We start from the raw sequence: 18,265 nt of genomic DNA on the forward strand, positions 1-18,265 counted from the left end.
GAAGGATATGGAGATGTTGAAGCAGGTCCAGAGGAGGGCCACGAGGATGATCAGAGAGCTGGAACACCTCTCCTGTGAAGACAGGCTGAGGGAGTTGGGGTTCTCCAGCCTGGAGAAGACTCTGGGGAGACCTCATTGGGGCCTTCCCCTACCTGAAGGGGCAACAGGAAAGCTGAGGAGGGACTCTTTGTCATGGAGTGAAGTGATAGGACAAGAGGTGATGGTTTTAAACTAAAAGAGGAAATTTCTTCTTTTGGAAGAAATTCTTCACTATGAGGGTGATGAGGCACTGGAACAGGCTGCCCAGAGAAGCTGTGGATGATCCCCAGAGACATTCAGGGCCAGGTTGGATGGAGCCCTGGGCAACCTGTTCTGGTGGAAGATGCTCCTGCATATGACAGGAGGGCAGAACTAGATTGTCTCTAAGGTCCCTTACAAACCAATCATTCTATGAAATAGGGATCAGAGGGTGGTATTGGAGAAGTAGAGTCTAGTGCTCTTTGGCAGGCCTTTGATTTGTTTAAAATCCTCCTTGAAACCTTGACTCCAAATCCTTTCCTCCTTCATCATGTTGTTATCTTCCATTCCTGAAGGAGACATCAACTAGATTTCCCAGAGTACTTACTTTTTGCAAAGGTGTCAGGTAGCAGTGGGAGCTCCCTGCCCATAATTGAGAATTATCTTAAAGGATAAGCATTCCCATTGTTTTTGGCAAGTTAATAGTAGGATCAGGTGTGAGTCAAACTGAGGCTTTAAAACTTGGCCATCTGCAACAAGAGAACTCAGGTAGCTGGCATGATAGGATACCTAGATGTGTGCCTGCCTATAAACTTTGCTCGTGATGTGCTCAGCAGTTTGGCACAAGCATCGTTTTTAATATCCCTTTACTAGGGACATATTGTTCCTTTCAAACAACAACCAGGCAAAAGGAGATGAGGTCAGCAGAGCAGCTGGTTGCTGTGCTCACAGCCATTGCTGATAGGTCTGCTCTTTAGTGAAAGAGAGGTGGGAGGGAACTGGCTTTTATAAACCGAAGCGCACTCCACAGTTCTCATGTATTCTAAGATCAAAATAGTCCCAAGTTCAGGTTTATGTACAGAGCTTTTAAAGAGATGGCAGAAGCTGAGTAGATTTGATAATCATCTCGCTTACTTTTCAGATTTGGATAGGGGCAGATCAGACCAAATCCGAAGTGCCAGACTTACCTAGACTAGGATATCCCTAGTGTCTGGACATGTTCATGACTAGGTGCGGTTAATTCAGGCTCACCTGCTTTCTAGGAAGTGAGGATTACATCCCTGTTCTTTTGTCAATTCTGGGAAGAAGCTGAGCAGAGAGGAGGCCTGTTCTGCAGCATGCACGTGGATGAAGCAGAGTGTTTCGGGGATAGGTCATCACAGCCTCATAAAAGAGTTAAAGCCAAACTTTTCCAGACAAGACTAGATATGCCAAAATGTCACAGGAGTAGCTGCTGGTGGAATAGTTCCAGTACAGCTGGAAATATTGGAAATCACAGTCACAATCTTGGAAAACCAAGAGTAATTCTGAAAATGTGTATTTTACTCTCATGGGACTGATTTCATGATTTGCACAGCCTGGGAAGATGCACAGACTGGGCAGGTGTGACTGGGTATTCAGTGCTGTTACTCAGCACTTGAATAATTGTATTATTTAGGAGTTGCAGCTCTAGGCAAATCTATTCTGTGCCAGGTACGACACAACCTAAAGGTGCTCCTTGGCCCCGAGTTTTTAAACAACAGAAAACAAATGCAGACCCATCCTGATCCCCAGATCACCCTGTGTTGCACTGGACAAATATAGCCAATGGCTTGAAAAAGTCCATCATTTCATTAAAAACATTTGAGTGTTTTATGTCAGTGTTGGGAGTAGGACATTCATGGGTATGCCTTTCTTGAGGATACATCCTCATTCACAGCCTTTACGCTACAAAGGCCTTGAAGCAGGAGCTGGCCTTTTCTTTGCATAGCACAGAGACGAACAGGTTATTAGGGCTTCTAAGTACTGCAGTCACAATAGTAGTTGTTAAGGAAATGTGCTCAGATACTTCTGTGAGCTAAAAGATTAAAACAATGTAAAATAAAGAGCATGGGGGGGAGTAGAATAATCTACACCTTTGGCCTTGCAAAAGAAAACGATTCTTTCCATTTAAAGTATCAGAGAAATAGAATTCATCATGTTTCAATTCTTCAGTAAAGCATTTCTTCAAGTTTAATGCATGTATTACAAAGAAAACTGTACCCAACTGTGTAGGACTTTCTATTGGTTTTGGATACTACTGTGTTCTTGCTTGGTCTTTCACCCTCTTTCCATTCCCTTCTTACTTACATATCATTCTGCTGATCACAGGAGCCGGTGCTGATTTTGTCATGCTTGGAGGAATGTTTGCAGGCCACGACCAGTGTGCTGGAGAGATTATAGAAAAGAATGGCAAAAAGGTGAAACTATTCTACGGGATGAGCTCTGATACAGCCATGAAGAAGCATGCAGGAGGGGTTGCTGAATACAGGTAAGAATTTCTCTAGCAATTGCAAATTCATAACTTCTGAAAGTGAGTTCTGCAAAAACCATGTGTTGCAAACAGGCCCATGCCTCTGTTCTTGTTGAGAAATCCATTAGCAACACAGCATCTGATTTCTGGGAGGGATGACATCAAAGAGGAGACAGGGAGAAGGAGCTGGGGGTGGCTAGCTGAGAGCAACCATGCTCACTCCATTGCAGCCAGTGCAGCGTAGTTTCAAACTGGGAAGCCATTAATCACTGTTCTGACCGCTGGGTCTCTCAAGATGTGTGTGAATTACATGTGGGTACATGGCACACCAAGCTGTGGTTTCTGGCTCTCTCCTTAACCAGATTGTGTGTCCTGTTGGCGTATGGATTCCCAGCTGGCCCATATGCTTCTTTCTACTTGCAGAAAGCGGGTGCCTGGTGAATCAGTGAAGCTCAGCTGGGATTAGCCCCAGTTTGGTGCTGAGTAGCAGTTGTAATAGTACCAAGGGCCCAGGACCATCAGAGCCCTCTCAGTCACAGGCTGTAGCTATAGTACTCACACCTGGGTTTGCTGGCAGTCTTTTTACACAGCAGAGTCGTGCAGTAACTATTTCTCACTCCTTTTGGGGTAAGAGAGCATCAGAGTAGCCCATTATCCATTTCCCAAAATCATACAGCTTGTGGGAGCTTGGGTTGTCAGATAAAATCTTCAGAGAGAATGCCTGGGGGAGGCAAGGAAGACAGGTTCTGCAAAGGAATCTTGTCCATTGCTACTTTACTCCTGAAAGTGCTGAGGATTTTTACTTTCTGAAAAAGCAGGTGACTCTAGAAAACTTCCTTCTGTCTTTTCCCTTAATGGCAGGTATAGTCACTGCCCTGAGACAACATCGTTCTTGCATACTGTGTTAGAGAGTGGTTACTGTCTTACACACTATGCTGACTGGTTGAAGGTGTCACTTTTAAATCTTCTCCTCTGGCCCCATCTGACAGAGTGCTGTTTGTAAGGATCTCAAAGCCTTTTCCTAGGATTCAAATACTTTTCCTACTGTTCCAGGCATTTAAGATGGATGAGTTTTATTGGCCCTGCCTGCATATTTGATCCCACCTTCCATCTCCCACCCCAACACTAGCTCATGTAGTTTGTCTGATACTTGTCAAGAGTTGAAACGCACCATAAAAATGTGCAGTAGTACATCCAGCACTTTACAGAATGGTAAGATGCTCCCTATTCCAGCATTTACACCTGTCTCCTTTGGCCTAAATCATGAGCTCCGAAGCTGCAATAATAATAGAGACTAAGGAGGATTAGTGGTAGACACTGTGCAGGAGAGACCCACTGACTGGTCTGGCAGAAAACTGAGGCTCATTAAAACAGAATTCTATATGAAGATGGGGAAACAGAGAGAGCTTATGGGTGCTGTGCTTATCTGGTAGTCTGTGCCTAATAAACAGTGTGTGGCTCAGAACTACATTCTGAAGAGGACTTCGGAGGAGAAAAATATCAGTAGGACACAGGGAGAAGAGACGATAGTGAAGAGTTTTTCAAGGGCAAAAAAGCTTGTGATGAGTTTCGTCATGTCCCAAGGTCATTCTTTTGCAAGAAATAAAGATATTTGACAAGTAGAAATATAAAGTGAGCACTGTAGTTTGAGGAGAAGATGTATATCCTGGCACATTCTCAAGCCAAGATTTTTCTCCATCTGATAGGACAAGAAAGGAACAAGGGTACCTTTACCTTTTGCCCGAGGAGCACTTATATTTTTTGAGTGGAGTGTACCCTTTCTTCTTGACCTGAGCCCACATACCTCTTTCTGTGGCTCATATGAGAAGCTAGAGAACAATGTGCAAAGGATTTTCTTTATTTTGTATTGACTGCACTTGTGCCAGCTTAAAAGCACCACTACCTGCTTACAGGATACTGCTCACACTGACAACAGCAATGGGTTGCCTACAGGAGCAAAGCATGTGACTGACTGTCAGCCTGGTTAAGCTGCGAGGCTCTTCTGGCACAGCAGGTTCAGTGTGCTTTTGCTTTCAGACACAGCTGGCTATTTGTAGAAGAAGGAGCTCATCTGCATCTGAGACAAGCTGAAAGGATTCATCAGGGAGATGTTCTGCATACCTCTGAGCTTTGATTCCCTTTGGTTTCACACCCAAGTCCACAGAAGCAATCTACATTTGTGGAACCTTTTTTACCCCCAGATAATCTGCTTGGCATCAAAGCTTCTGAAGAAATGCTTATAGTGCATGGCACTGGTAATTATCTCATCATGTAAAAGCGGCAGCTGCCAGTTACAAAGAGGTGCTGATAACCTTTTATCTGAGCTATGATAACTCATTGTCCTTTCCTGCTCTGCGCTTACGTCTAGCATGTGGGAAAGTCCTGATGCTGTTCAGGTATATGGTTCATGGCAGCTCTCTGAGAGAACAGGGAGGAGATCAAGCATGCTGCATAGGTCTCAGTGCAACATAGGCATTTAGTGCCTGGCTACCTCTGAGCTGCTGGAAGTCATGGAGAAGTTTGGGAAACCTCGCTGTAGCAGTGGGACAAAGTACTAAGGCAGCTGTTAAATTCTGCTTCACCTAGTTACGTGTGCATGTAGTCTGGAAATGAGTATCCCCAGCAGGAGAATTAACTGACAGTGGTTCCCTTTAGAAATGAGACATACTGCAAGTATTATGTCTTATAAGATTATAAGATGTACAGAAAGGTGCTATGTTTGGCTTGGTCTAGGCCCTTTCAATTCCTTGTGGGCAGTACTACACGAGTTCTGCTTGATCTGTAGCCATATAATGTTTTGCATCCTAATATTAGAGTCCCCTGGGGATCCAGTTCTGAAATCTTCTCGGCAATAAGAGAGCAAAAAGTACAATCTGAAATTTTCAGTCCTTTTTGAGAAGCCGCTTTTTTGTGCCACCAATAGGTAACATAGCAGGAGTTCCCCAGTCTACTGCTAGCTACAGCAGCTCCAGACATGAAGCCTGTAAGCCTTGGCTGTTAGCTTTGAAGGAGATGATTCTCATCTTGTTGATGCTGCAGCCACAAATCCAAGCTAGCTATCCATACCAGCCTTAGTCTTGGTCTTGCTTGGCCCACCCCAGCATGACGAATGTCACTGTAAATTAAAAATAGTAACTGTCGGTTACCCAGCACAGCAAATGCACTGGGCATTGAAGGGACGATCAGAAATAGGGCAAGGGTTTTCTTTCAGTTACTTCGGCTGGAAACCTTACTCAAAGTTTAATCGCTTCTAGTTTAGCTCATGGCAAACTTGAACCAAAAGGGTTCTAACTTGGCATTTTAAATGCCGGATACCTCAAACCTGCCAAATCAGTGGGGCTTCTTTATGCACGCTTTAAAAGCCCAGCTGTAAATCCGTATCAGTGACCCCAGTAAGTTGTTTTGTCTTTAGAAGAACCTAAACACTCAACGATGTTTTGTGCAAGCAGTGCAGAGCTCGTTGTGCTCAGCCCCCTGCAGAATCAGACTGCTTGTCACTGAACTTCAGCTTCTGAAAATCACACATTCTGGCTGGAGAACCTGAGCCTCCAGTAAACAGTGAAATTAAAATTGACAGGTAAGGTGAGATAGCTGTAGCAGGAAATAAAGTCATGAGAGAATTGTTTTTGTTATGACTGGGTCGGGTTGAGCCCATTTAATTTGCCTGAAATCTGTGGACCTTGTTTCATTACCTATGTGCCATTTATGTATTGGTTTATTTTTATGTTTTTATCTCCTTTCATGAGGTATAGATCAGAGCTGGGAATTTCTGAAAGGCGATTATTAAGATTCTTTTTTTGGGAGAGAAAAAATAAGGCAAGCTAGGATAGAGACCGCAGTATTGTTCAGTTAGAGCCAGTTTGCTTTTGTTAACCCTTCTAAGATCTTGTGTGAACGCTGCAGCCCTGCTGTGGTCACTCAGCAGTTCCCAGCTGCTACTGAGCTAGCTTTGGCACTTAGACTAACTGGGGGTGGAATTTGGGCCACAGAGACAGAATAGCATCAGCATCTGGCTGCTGCTTACCATCTTTTTCTGTATCTCAAATGACAGCCTGAAAGAGCTGCCCCCAATTCCTGCCATCTCTTAAATGCTCCACTGGCAAGGCTACCTCATGCCAGGGCAGCCTGACCCCTTTGCCCTGGTCCACGTTTTGCCAGGCTGACAGAGCACCATTACTCCATCACGCCCTTTCTGCCAGGATTCCCACCTGCTGTGCTCATCCCTCCATGCCTGCAGCAGTCTTGTGCTGACTGGGAGTTAGGGCACGTACCATAGATTAGACCCATGCAAAACGTCTGAAGGAAATTGGTCTCCCTTTCTATTTGCTGTTCAGTGGCTGGCAAGAGACATAGAGTCTGCCAAAAGCATCTGGGCACACCATTCCCAGCTGCTGGGAGTCTCAGTTGCTCCTTCTTCAGCTTTCTTTCCCGAGAAAGGGTTAGTTTCAGATCGCAACTCCAAGAGAGATGTCAGAGCTGCAAATCCCTCAGCAGTTCCTGCTGACGTGCTTACGCAGCCCTCTGCCAAGTGTGCCTGTTCCTGTGACACCCCTTATAGTCCACGTGCATGGGCAGTCCGTGCTGGCAAAACAGTCTCAGCTAGGGGAACTTTTACTTGTTTTGTTTTATTGCCAACACAAACTTCTAATCAGTGATTGGGCTAATTAAGCTAACACCTGAGTCGATCCCTTTGGGACTCTTATGACATGGAGCACCTCCTTCCAAGGGTGCATCTCCAGCTGTGTGGCTTCTCAGATGCGTGCAGGCACGTCTCCTAGAGGCTGCTGGCTGTTACTTAAAGGCAGAGTTACTTGAGCAGAGGTGTAGTGTGCTCCCCCTCAGCTCACTGAGGTTTTGGCATTGGAGTGGTTTTCTGGAACTGACCAGGACTGGTACGATGCAGATCATGTCCTTCTGCTGCACAGGTCACCCTGACAGCCCCTGTCACCAAAATCACCATTTACTCCCAATGCATCATGTGTATGTGTAACTATGGGATGGTCGTGTGTAAATTAATTGGGTGCTCATGCATATACTAGTTGAGTGGTCAGGCCTAAATTATTTGTGCGTGCATTCATGAGCTGGTTGCATGTTTATGCAAAAAATTAATTGGGCATTCATGCATAAATTAGGTGCTCACGCATGCATTTACTCAATACTCTTGCACAAACTAACTTGACACACACGTGAGACTGCAGCAAGCCCTGCAATTTATGGCCAATCTATTGCGCTACTCACCTCTGCAAAGCACATCTCAAAGAACTCTAGGAACATTAATCCATTATGAACTCTTTCAGCATTATCACAATCTTAATATACATCAGTTTTAAACTTCACTCTTCCTCTCTTTGCAGCAGAAAGCAGAGATTAATACTGTAACAGTGCATTTAGTAAAATATCACTGTGTCCTGGGAATCATGTTACAGGAGTTGGCGTCAGTTTGGTTATATATCCATCAGACTTTACCCCTGGCCAGGCTATAGAGGTGAATACTGCAGCAACATACACATACGCTTAGTAACATTCCAGCCACTCTCCAAGTGGCAGGATTTGTTAGCACAGTCTGAACTGTTACCTGTTATAAACTCCACTGCTCGCCCCTGCAAGTCTAGAGTATTAGGGTTAACATTAACACAGCCCAAAGCACAAATTTCACCCTTCATCCCTGTGGATGAGATTAGAAGTTGATATAACAATCTCAGTAAATACTTCCTACAAATTTCATGCTTTGCTCCTGCAAAACACGTAATTCAGAAAGCCACAGCAGTTTGAATAGATATCCTTTTACAAACCCCATGGACTAGATTATCAGTGTTAACACCATAATGATCTGCATGCTTGCTATGAGTGTTAGGTCTTGTTCCTTCCAAACAAGTCGCTAAGAACGTAACAATAATTCAAGTTATTCACTATGATTTAGCATAGAAGCCAATGTTTAAGATCATACAAGCAAAGATTGACACCAGTGCTGAAGGTACCAGTAGAGTCATGAGACCAATAGCTGCAGGGCATCATTTAGCTCTAAAATTGGAGTGCTCAGCATTCACAATACTGCCTTGTGGGCATTTCCCCATCTGGGTAGTAAGATGATGCACCAATCAGTGTAGATCTCTTGGGTCTTGCTCTACAGACATAACATTTACTGAGCATAGGCTTGCACTGTCCTCAAGAGCACAGATTTCTGTCCCACTTCCATCTTGTAGTCCTTTTCCTTCAGGAGCATATGGAAGTCACAACATGGAGGGTGGGAGCATGGAGACACTTCGCACTTTTTTTTCCTAAGGCTGAACATAAAATTGGACTCTCAGCATTTTGTGTGGGGCTGCTCTCACACCTGTCTTCCAGCGTGCTGCTCTGGGTCACTTCTCAGTACTCTGGCTGTTTTTCAGCTGATACCAGCGGACACTAGTAACAGTGCCAAGCTGTTGGAGCTTTTGGGTTGTGGCTTTGGCAATCGCCACTTACTTTGATATTATTTGGTTATTATCCAAAGCCAAAATGAGTATCTCCCAGGGGCAGCGGCTCTAAGTGTCCCATCTTTCTAAAATTTTGCTCTGAAAAAAGAGCCATCAAGCGCTCACAGTCCTCAGAGTATGCTCCTGTTGCTGCGGGTCTGTTTAACCACTGTGACTGAGGCTGCCTCTAAGTACTTCATTTTCCAGTCAGCTCTCTGCTAGCAAACCCTGCTTCACACAGCACCCATGCTTGAATTAACTGGGTGCTTATGCTTGAACTGATGGAGGTTTCTTGTATGAATTCATTAGCACTAATGCATGAACTGAATGGGCCGTCACGCATGAGTGCAGAAAAACCTGCATTTTTTGCATCCCATCTAGCGCTAGGACTCTTTCAGAGGGCGGGATCTAGTAAATAAAATACACTCTGGTTTCCCCAAGTCCCCAGTGTGCAGCGTGTCTCAGTAGTCTCATGGAAAGCTCCCAGGAGGGTGAGCCGAACCTCTGGACTCCGACTGGAGGAGGTGGGCATGGTCAAAAACAAAGCTGTGAAACTGTAGCGGGGCCTCTTTTGTGTCCTTTTGTGGGCCGAGCCTTCTCTTGCTGCTGGCACTAGGGCTAAAAATAAAAGCTTCTCAACTCCTGCAGCATAGCCCCGGCACGCCACTGAGCCCCGGTGCAGTCTGCTAGGTGGCAGCGGTACGTACGTTTTCCATTGGCCACTTATTACAGTGTTTGTTTAAGAGTTTCTTGCAAGAAAGAGTCAATTACTCATCAGATGTAAGGAGATTAATCATGGTTCCTTATTCACATGGCATATTAACACTTCTCCTTTATTGTCTCCCTAGGGCTTTGACCTCACATTTAAACTAACAGAATGAAATATAGCCAGGCTCACACTCAAGTACCTCCACATAGCTGCTGGTGCTGTTGTTAATGATTTGCAAATGGAGCCTCCAAACAGGCATGCCCTTTCTTTCAAGCACTATCCCCTAGACAACTTGTTTAAGGGAAAAGTAAATAAAGCCACATTTACAACAATGTCAGATCCCAGCCATCATTTCTAACTCTCTTGTAGGGGAGAAGAAGAGCAATCCCCTCTTCCCTCCACATTCAAACTCTAATAGATTCTGAAGTGCCATCGAAAAAGCATTTAAAGCTGAGTCCTCAGCTGTCAATCCTCTGTCTGTATGACAGACACAAATCTCAGCCGTTTCTGAGGAAAGAAACACAAGGATAAGGACTTAAGTCCAAAGTAAAGTTTGCCAGCTGCTGTCAGCTGTTAGACCCCTTCCCAAGGCCGCCTTCTCCAATGGAGACAGCTAGTGTGGTGCTGCACAAGCTTGGTCTAAAGCCCAGCAATATCAGCTGGTGATGGGGGACTCCGCTGCAGGGGGAATTCTTGTGCATGACAAAGCTGAGGGGGAAGAGGTGAAAGTTATTTGCTTGGAATCTCTTATCTTCAGATGTGCTCTTGGAGACAGTGTACAGCTATGTTGGCATGTGCCCATACTTGATAGCATTCACAGCGCTTTTGTTTTTTGCTATCCTTTTTGCCTGGCTCTGGAATGTCCTAGCTCACTTCTTTGTTTCTGGGGTCAGCTCTGCAGCAGCTTTCTGTAACAGGTTTCCCACTCCATCTGTGTTGGGCCTGGAGAATTGGGCCAGTAGGAGACAGCCAGATCATTTCTGTCTGTCTCTGATCAGTGGCATGGGAGAGAGTCCTGCAGAGTTCTGCGGACCAGTACCTGCTGAGACCCAACTCCCACATTTTCACAAGGGGCCTAAGCCTGGCCATTCCTTGTACTTTAAAGCTTGACACTGTCAAGCTCAAATTTGTCTTTCAGTAAGCCTGGAAGCTTCGCTTGGAGGTAGTGTATGATGGAGTGGAGGAACGGGCAGATCTGTAAGGACAGATATGGGATACTGGAACATCCACAAGATGTGTCCTCTTCTGGTTCACAGTATTGGTGACTGGAGTTGAAACATTTCAGTGCTTGAGAGCATCAAGGAACAACAGATAAACAAGCAGTAAAGCTAAGGGAATAATGGTGAACTGTACCACACAGAGTATTAAGTTCTACATTGCTTCAGTAAACACACTGTTATGTTTTGCGTCTACCCATAACTGCAGTGACCAATCTCTTCTCCAGGGCTTCAGAGGGCAGAACTGTGGAGGTACCGTACAAAGGAGATGTGGAACTCACCATCCTGGACATCCTTGGAGGACTGCGCTCTACCTGCACTTACGTGGGAGCTGCCAAACTCAAGGAACTGAGCAGGAGAACAACGTTCATCCGGGTCACCCAGCAGCACAGCCAGGTCTTCTCATAGCCCAGGACAGGGGGACTGGAGAGAGGGATGGGAGGAGAGGAGCAGGAAAGGCTGCTGGTCTGCTTTGCTTTCTCCTCCATGCTGCATTAGTGGCAAACTCCTCTCTCTATGCATGGCAGTCTCATAGCCACGATGGCTTGGATTTGGAAGGGGAAGGCTGTGCTATTAACACAGTGCCATTGGTTCAAAATGCAATAGCCTCATCTTTTACTGTGCCTGATTTACTTTTTAATCAACATTTCTTCATCTGTTCTTTTCCCTCTGATAAATAGTTGCTGAAACCTCAATTAGCAAGGAGTTGGCTTGTACAGACATGGCTGTTGTTGTTCCTGCACACATACACACATTCCCTCTGTTAAGACTGACCTGTCAGCTACCATTGCTTTTGACAGTGCACCCTCCAGAGAAAAAGCTACAAGGAATTGAGTGGAGGGATGAAAAACCAAATTGTCTTCCCCTTTCCTTCAGCAAAAGGTTGTCTGTTTGTGGCAGGGCTGCGAGCTTGCAGGATGTCAGAGGTGGGTGAGGCTTGGCTACTGTTGGCTCCTTACTGTGATGATAAAAACGCCAGATCTCTTTCACTTTCTGTTGACAGGGCTGGTACTGCCATTTTTACCTAAATCTCCCTATTCAATGGACCGGCCTCTACAGAGAAGCTGGCATTGAGTGTAGCAAACCCATACTGTCCTCCCTGCCCCTGTCTGTGGAGATCATTCGGGAGAGAACATCTCAGAGCTTGCCTGCTTTACGTGCATGCAGTAATTGTGTTGCGTGGATTGCTGCTTTCCCCTGTGCTCTGTGATCAGATTTTTAAGACATAGAAACTCAGCAACAGTAAACCCACCAAGCAGAGGTTTCTCCACAGAGCCCTCCCTGCTCCCATTCAAGTTTTCTGCCTGTTCACGTCCATTTAGCAGAGATGTAAAAATGCTGTGCTGTGCATCGCCTGTGGCCAGGTGAATGAGGTTGGAGGAATCAAATTCACTTCTTAGCTACACGGTACCACTCCTTTGCAGTCCGTGACAATGTGAAAAGCAAAAGGAGCTTTCAGCAGAAGAGCCTGATTGCGAGACACTGGTAGGCTGAGATTGAGTTAAAGCGTTTGTTCTAAAGGCAGTAATGAATGTTTAAGACTCTGGATAACACTTTAATAAAGTGCAGTGGCCCACTAATTAATTGATAAATCACAATGAAATTTCTTTGGAAATACACATTGCATCCACATGAATACCACAGTAGCTCGTTATGATAAATGATGTAAAAATGAACAGCAATGAATTAATAATGCTTGGCCACTTACTTTGAAGCGCTGCTGAGATCATAATACAGCTGTTGTTACCTCAGTACTTCAGAGCCTTACTTTCCCCTCCTGCAGGTATCTGTGGAAAGAGGCAGGCTTCCTTTGAAAAGCAAATGAGTGATCTGTAGGAAGAGGAATAGCAAAGAGAATCTCTAGAATTCAGCTCATTTGAGGGACTGCTCAAAAAGCCGTGCACAAATATTGGTACCAGTGGCCATTCTGAGAGCAAATCGAGGCCACAAAATGATCCCGGATGACTTTTAAGTCTGTTATGCACATTAGGAAAGGCTCAGTAGATCTTCTAAATGGCCTATTTTAAACATCTTCCATTAAACATGTAGGACTTAACTCTTAATTGTGGTGTGACCCGTTCGTTTGTTTCGGAGTTGAATAAGGGCCTTCATGTGAGCACAGGTTACACTTGTGCCGACTTTAAGAACCATCTTTCCTGTTCAGCTGTCGTACAGGAACCTGAATGTAGAAGAGATGCAGACCCTGTGGGCAGAGGGTCTGTTCTCTGCTCCCTCAAGCCTGACAGCATCATGTTAAGAAGACGCCCGGCTTCTTTGCCACCGATCCTGCTCTTACCCTCACTAAGCCCAGAGTACGGGCAGCATTACTCTCTGTGCATCGGTACAACTGTAGGAGGTCACCATTCCTTTATGTACATGATGTGAAGTGTAGGGTAAAAAGGCAAATGAACTGCGAGGAGCAGGGTTAGACCGTGTCAGGCAGTCACGTTGCAGGCCTGCCCACAGCTGTGTCTCTGCACTCGTGCCTTCATACGTGGGACATGCAGCAGTGTGCTGGTCTCATGCCTACGCTCACTATTGCTTTTCTACTTTTTTTAGCTACATTTCTAAATGAAAGTTAACAAATACGTAGACACATATATATATTTTTAAACATTTTTTTCTAAAAAGATCATACGCACACTGAATAGAGCAGCTTTATGACATCTCTGTGAAACAGTTTCTTTTTCTGAAGGACCGGTGCTGGGGGCGATGGAGGGCTACCTCTCTGCAGGGGTGGCGAGTGTGGGGGCTCTTCCCTGGGCAAGCTCCGTGCTTACCACAGCCAGCCTGGCCTGGAGCTGCACACACCCACATGCACCTCTGTCTCACCTGTGCCAATAGGAAAAGGTGAGGTTGGGTTGGTACTGGAAGGTGTCCCCAGTTCTCCACTGACACTGACAGTAAGAGTGGCAACTGGTAAAGCATGAGCTTAGAGTATTTGGTTTTCTGAATAGCAGCTGTTGCCATCATTTTGAGAAGCAGCACGTTTTCTTTCCATTTTCTCCTTCTGTCTCCAGAGTGAGCAGGAGGGAGGATCAGCTGCAGAGAAGCTGAACCGATGGCATGGCTGCATCCCCCAGAGTATACGCCAGTCTTGTTCAGAGGCAGCGCTCCCCAAGTCAGCACTCCCTGCATGTGGAACAAAGACAAAGTGGAGCCCTCATTTAGCACCCAGCCCTGTGCCTCCACATCTGCCCTTGTCTTCTCTTAGCCCCAGGTGCTGCGCCCTGTGCAAGCCCGCAGCTACTTTGGCAAGGAACTGGGTTGCGCCGTGCCTGGCGGGATGGTCCACGCCGGGACCACAAATACTGACAAATGCCATGTGCCATTTGCAGATCTACCTCACCTGCACGTTTTACCAGGCTTTCTGTTACTTGTTGTCCTTCTGTGGAACATCTCTATCATTTTTTAAGTGCTTACTGTTGGGCAATTCTGCTTGACCCGGTCTTCTTTAACCCTGCCACCCCAGGCCTATGCTGTCTCCACACTAGAGGAACACGGGAGTGAGAAGAGCAGCGCTGTAGGCCAAGGTCACACCTGCTTTCCCCAGCCAGGCACTTGCTAAGCCGAGCACACAAGAGCAGTGTTGAGGTGTGGCCCCACTGGCTCCACAGCTATTGAATTGGTTACACCAAAATCTGTAAACAGGGATGGAAAAGGCCACGTTATGCTATTGAAACCAGCCTGGCAATATCCTGCCAGATGCAGAACAAGCCACGTGGGCTCTTGTTTCTGAAAGAAACGAGTGCGTGTGCTCAGTAGGCACTTGGCTCCCCCTTGGGCCATGCTCTTCTGTGCATCTTTCTTCTCTCCTCAGGGCATGGAGTTGAACGTAGGATGTGGGGCACCCTGCAAGTGCGAGGAGCTGGGCAGGAGGAGTGTCTGCTTACTTTTGGAGGAGCATTTCCTATGAAAGCGTGTCTGTGTCTTCCTTTCTGCCAGTCAGTCACCAGGGGGAAGGGACTGGGGGAGAGCAAGAACCAGGGCAACAATTAGCCAGACCTCACTGTGCCAGGATGGGAACTCCTACTTTTCAGTCATGGACACTCTGAGAGTTCAAAGCCTCTTCTGAACCAAGTATTCCCTTCTGCTTCATTTGGGGTCTTTCAGATGCCCTCTCTAGCACTGACTTGACACCTTGTGTACTGCTGTTTGAAGTTTTCACACATAACTAAATGAATCACTCCAGAACTCTTCCGTGTTGCCTGCGAAAGCTGTAAGAAGCTTCTATGTAATCAGCCACGCAGAGTTGCTGAGCCCTAGCTGTTCCCCTGCCCTGTGCCACACTGCTGAGACGGTGACGGCACCGTCTGCCCTCCCTGCAGCCAGCCCATGTCCGCGATGCCTCCAGCACCAGGGGCGCAGTCATGTATCGCGTTGGGAAGTTGTCCATGGAAAGCTTTGTTACACAATAAAGAGCTTCGCTCCGACAGTCTGAGAGGGTTCTATGCCATGGGGGAAGGAAACGGGGCGGGGGGCTTTCAGAGGAGCGTGATCTCGCACTCAGCTGCAGCTCACAAAGACAAAGCACGCGTTTGCAATTGGCACTGTTATTTTATTAGTACGAGTATACTGAAACAATAAACTTGTACTGGTATACAGACAATTTATTTAAAACAATTTTGTTCAAATTTTGAATCAAACATTGTTTTATTATAATAATGAAATAATTTCTACCTAGAAAACCTGCAAGCACCATCAAAGAAAGGGACCATAAAATTCAATAAACAGACGCGAGTGTATCCTACAAATAGACACACCACCATTAGAAAATAGAATATGAATTCTTCCATTTTTTTTTTTTAATATTTGTTTTAAAAAAGCTAGTGCAAGTACAATATTTTACACTGGAATTACAGAGAGTATGCACGCATATGGAAAAAAGTTCTCCTGTCACAATAAAAGCTCTTAACTATGTCTGTATGCACTTAAAATCTTCTCCTCTTTTCAATAAGGTGCAAAACGTTATTCCCTCCCTATTTCTCCTTTGTACTGGCCATGTCAGCTCGATTTCTCCCCAACACAAAGCTGCGATATCCCTTTTACTGGGCCTACGCTAGGAACTACACTGGAAGTGTGGTTTGCAACAACCCTCATGAGTAATACCAAATGAGAAGAAAACAAACAAACAAACAAAAGGACCTCAAAAATGCTGAAGAATGGCAGACCCTCACCCGGCAAGGCCCCTGGCCGAGCGCCTTCGCAGCCGGCCCCAGCCCGCCGGCTGCCAGCACGGTGACATAGCTAGTACAAAACGGTTTTCAGTAGCTCACCCGAACTGAAAAAGGTTGGGAAACCCCTGCCCGTAACCCCACCCCGCCCGCCCCCCCCTTTTTTTAACACTGCGAAAAGAACAGTGTTCAACAAGTTAATATATTATTCCAAAAAAAAAAAAAAAAAAGAGCAAATACATAACATTAGTGAGTTTCAACATTAGCTGACTGTCGTGAGAGGTTGTATCTACGCCCTAACAGATTAGTAACTTTGCGAAGAGGCCAGCCCAATGGCCAGACAGAGATGCCAACGTAGCCACCTGCAGCCACCCTCAGCTCCCAGACCCCACCCGCCGGCTCGGACAGGAGTTCTGCAGACCGCATTCGAAGGGGGAGCAATTGGGTCCTCAGCTCTTAAAGCAAACCCTGGGGGGATCCCCGCCTCGGCTGACATCGCGGGGCCAAGGGTCCGGCCCTGGGGTTTTTGCACGTCAGCAATCCAGTAGTACAGCAACGACAGCTTCAATGAGTGACTTAACGCCTGCTGCAAACAACGCTTCCAATGCATGCCTACTGCATGGGCGAGGGGAAGGGTGCAGGAGCTTTGACCGCTCAAAACAGAAGCAAACAAAAAAGAAACAACCTTGGTGAAGCCTCCGTAAAATCCTCAGTGGAAGACTTGAGTCCTTTCAGATAACGACAAGAAAAAAAAAAAAAACTACAGAAACCTTAGAGACTGTTATTGTATAAATACTACCTATTGGCTGAATGCACTTCATTGTAACGCAACTGGGGCCGTTCCTCCCGGTTCGGGGACACCCGGACACACCGGACGCGGCTGCGAGAGCCAAGGCCGCGGTCACCACCTCACAGGGGATGGGAGCGCTCCGGGATGTTGCCCCGCCGCCGGCCACCAGCTGCCCAGCTCAATCTTTGGACTAGAAAGAGACCCTCTCCTCAAAAAATGGCTCCAGGATTCTCTCCTTTTGGCTTCTGGAAAACACCGGTCTCTCGACCAACCGAGATCATCACTGGGAACCTGTCTGGTGTGTCTGCTCCCGGCAGCGGGGAGAGGGGGCAGTGGAAGGGGCCCGAAGGCCGCGTGGCCTCGGGTACAGCCCTGCTGCTGGTGCTGGGCTAGGATCCCTTGTTATAAACACTTCTTGCTCAGGATTATACTCTTTGGGTTTTGTCTGGAACAGGAAGTGCTGAAAAAAACGTGGAACAGCATCCCAGAGAGAGGAAAAAAATGGGAGCGAGAGGCTGCAGGCGGGATCCCCAAGGGCATCGCCAGGCCTCCCCCACACCGGCCCTGTCCCTCGGAGCGGGCAGGAGGGACCGGGAGCCAAATCCCGCAGCAGAGCCAGGCTGCAGGCCTGCACCATAGCCACCCTTTGAAGTGCCCGGTAGCTGCACTCGAGAATTGCCGCTCCAAGGTGTGTTTTCAGCACAGGAATAAACAGTGTGAAGCACGGCTCCGCTCCCCAGAAACGGGACCCATGTAGTACGAACAGAAAATTAAGCACAGTTGTTCTTTAAGAGCCTTTTAAGTAATAATTCTTCCTGGCCAAAGCCAATACAAATCAGATCATCTAGACATGACAATTTCTATATACAAAAAACATGTAACTTTCAACCTTTCTCTGCTTTTGTATTTAAAAACTTTTTTTTTTTTACAAACAAGGTATGAAACTCACTGTTCAAACAGAGCCATCTCTTTTTCAAACACTGAATGAATCATTCCAACATTCATTTTTCTTTTGTGCAATTTTTAAAACATTACCTGTACTCCTCAATGTGAGTGCTTCAAAAAAAGTTTCTATTTTTAATAAGCTTCTCAAATTAGGTTTACATCAAAAAATATTCCCACAAGATATAGTGCTACAAGAAAAGATCCTATCAGTAAAGGTAACACATCTGAAGCGAGGTCGTCTATGTAAAAGAAATTGTACTCTGGAGTAGAGGTGTGCAACTCGTTTGGAATTTCCCTATCGACACAAACACCAAACTGTCCTCGGGACAGGAAAACAAGTGGACGTGTAGGCTTACGGAACTCACACGGATTGATTCATGTGCAAACCGACGCTACTGTCTGACCGTGGGTGCACGTATGCAGATCTGCATCGACCCGTTCTCATTTTTCCATTTATTTTGGGACT

At 46.1% G+C, this 18,265-nt stretch overlaps 1 protein-coding gene across 2 annotated transcripts in view; it reads left to right on the plus strand.

Annotated features, from left to right (window-relative positions):
* GMPR (guanosine monophosphate reductase) overlaps window positions 1-15,513 on the plus strand; it is a 42,396-nt gene extending 26,883 nt beyond the window's left edge. For both annotated transcript variants that reach the window (XM_021387876.1, XM_021387877.1), the window contains exons 8-9: window positions 2,368-2,527; window positions 11,118-15,513. In XM_021387876.1, the coding sequence (XP_021243551.1) occupies window positions 2,368-2,527; window positions 11,118-11,298 (341 nt within the window). In that variant the 3' untranslated portion in view covers window positions 11,299-15,513. The remainder of the gene's footprint in view (window positions 1-2,367; window positions 2,528-11,117) is intronic.

Source organism: Numida meleagris, chromosome 2, assembly GCF_002078875.1.
Source record: "Numida meleagris isolate 19003 breed g44 Domestic line chromosome 2, NumMel1.0, whole genome shotgun sequence".
Classification (NCBI taxonomy): Eukaryota; Metazoa; Chordata; class Aves; order Galliformes; family Numididae; genus Numida; species Numida meleagris.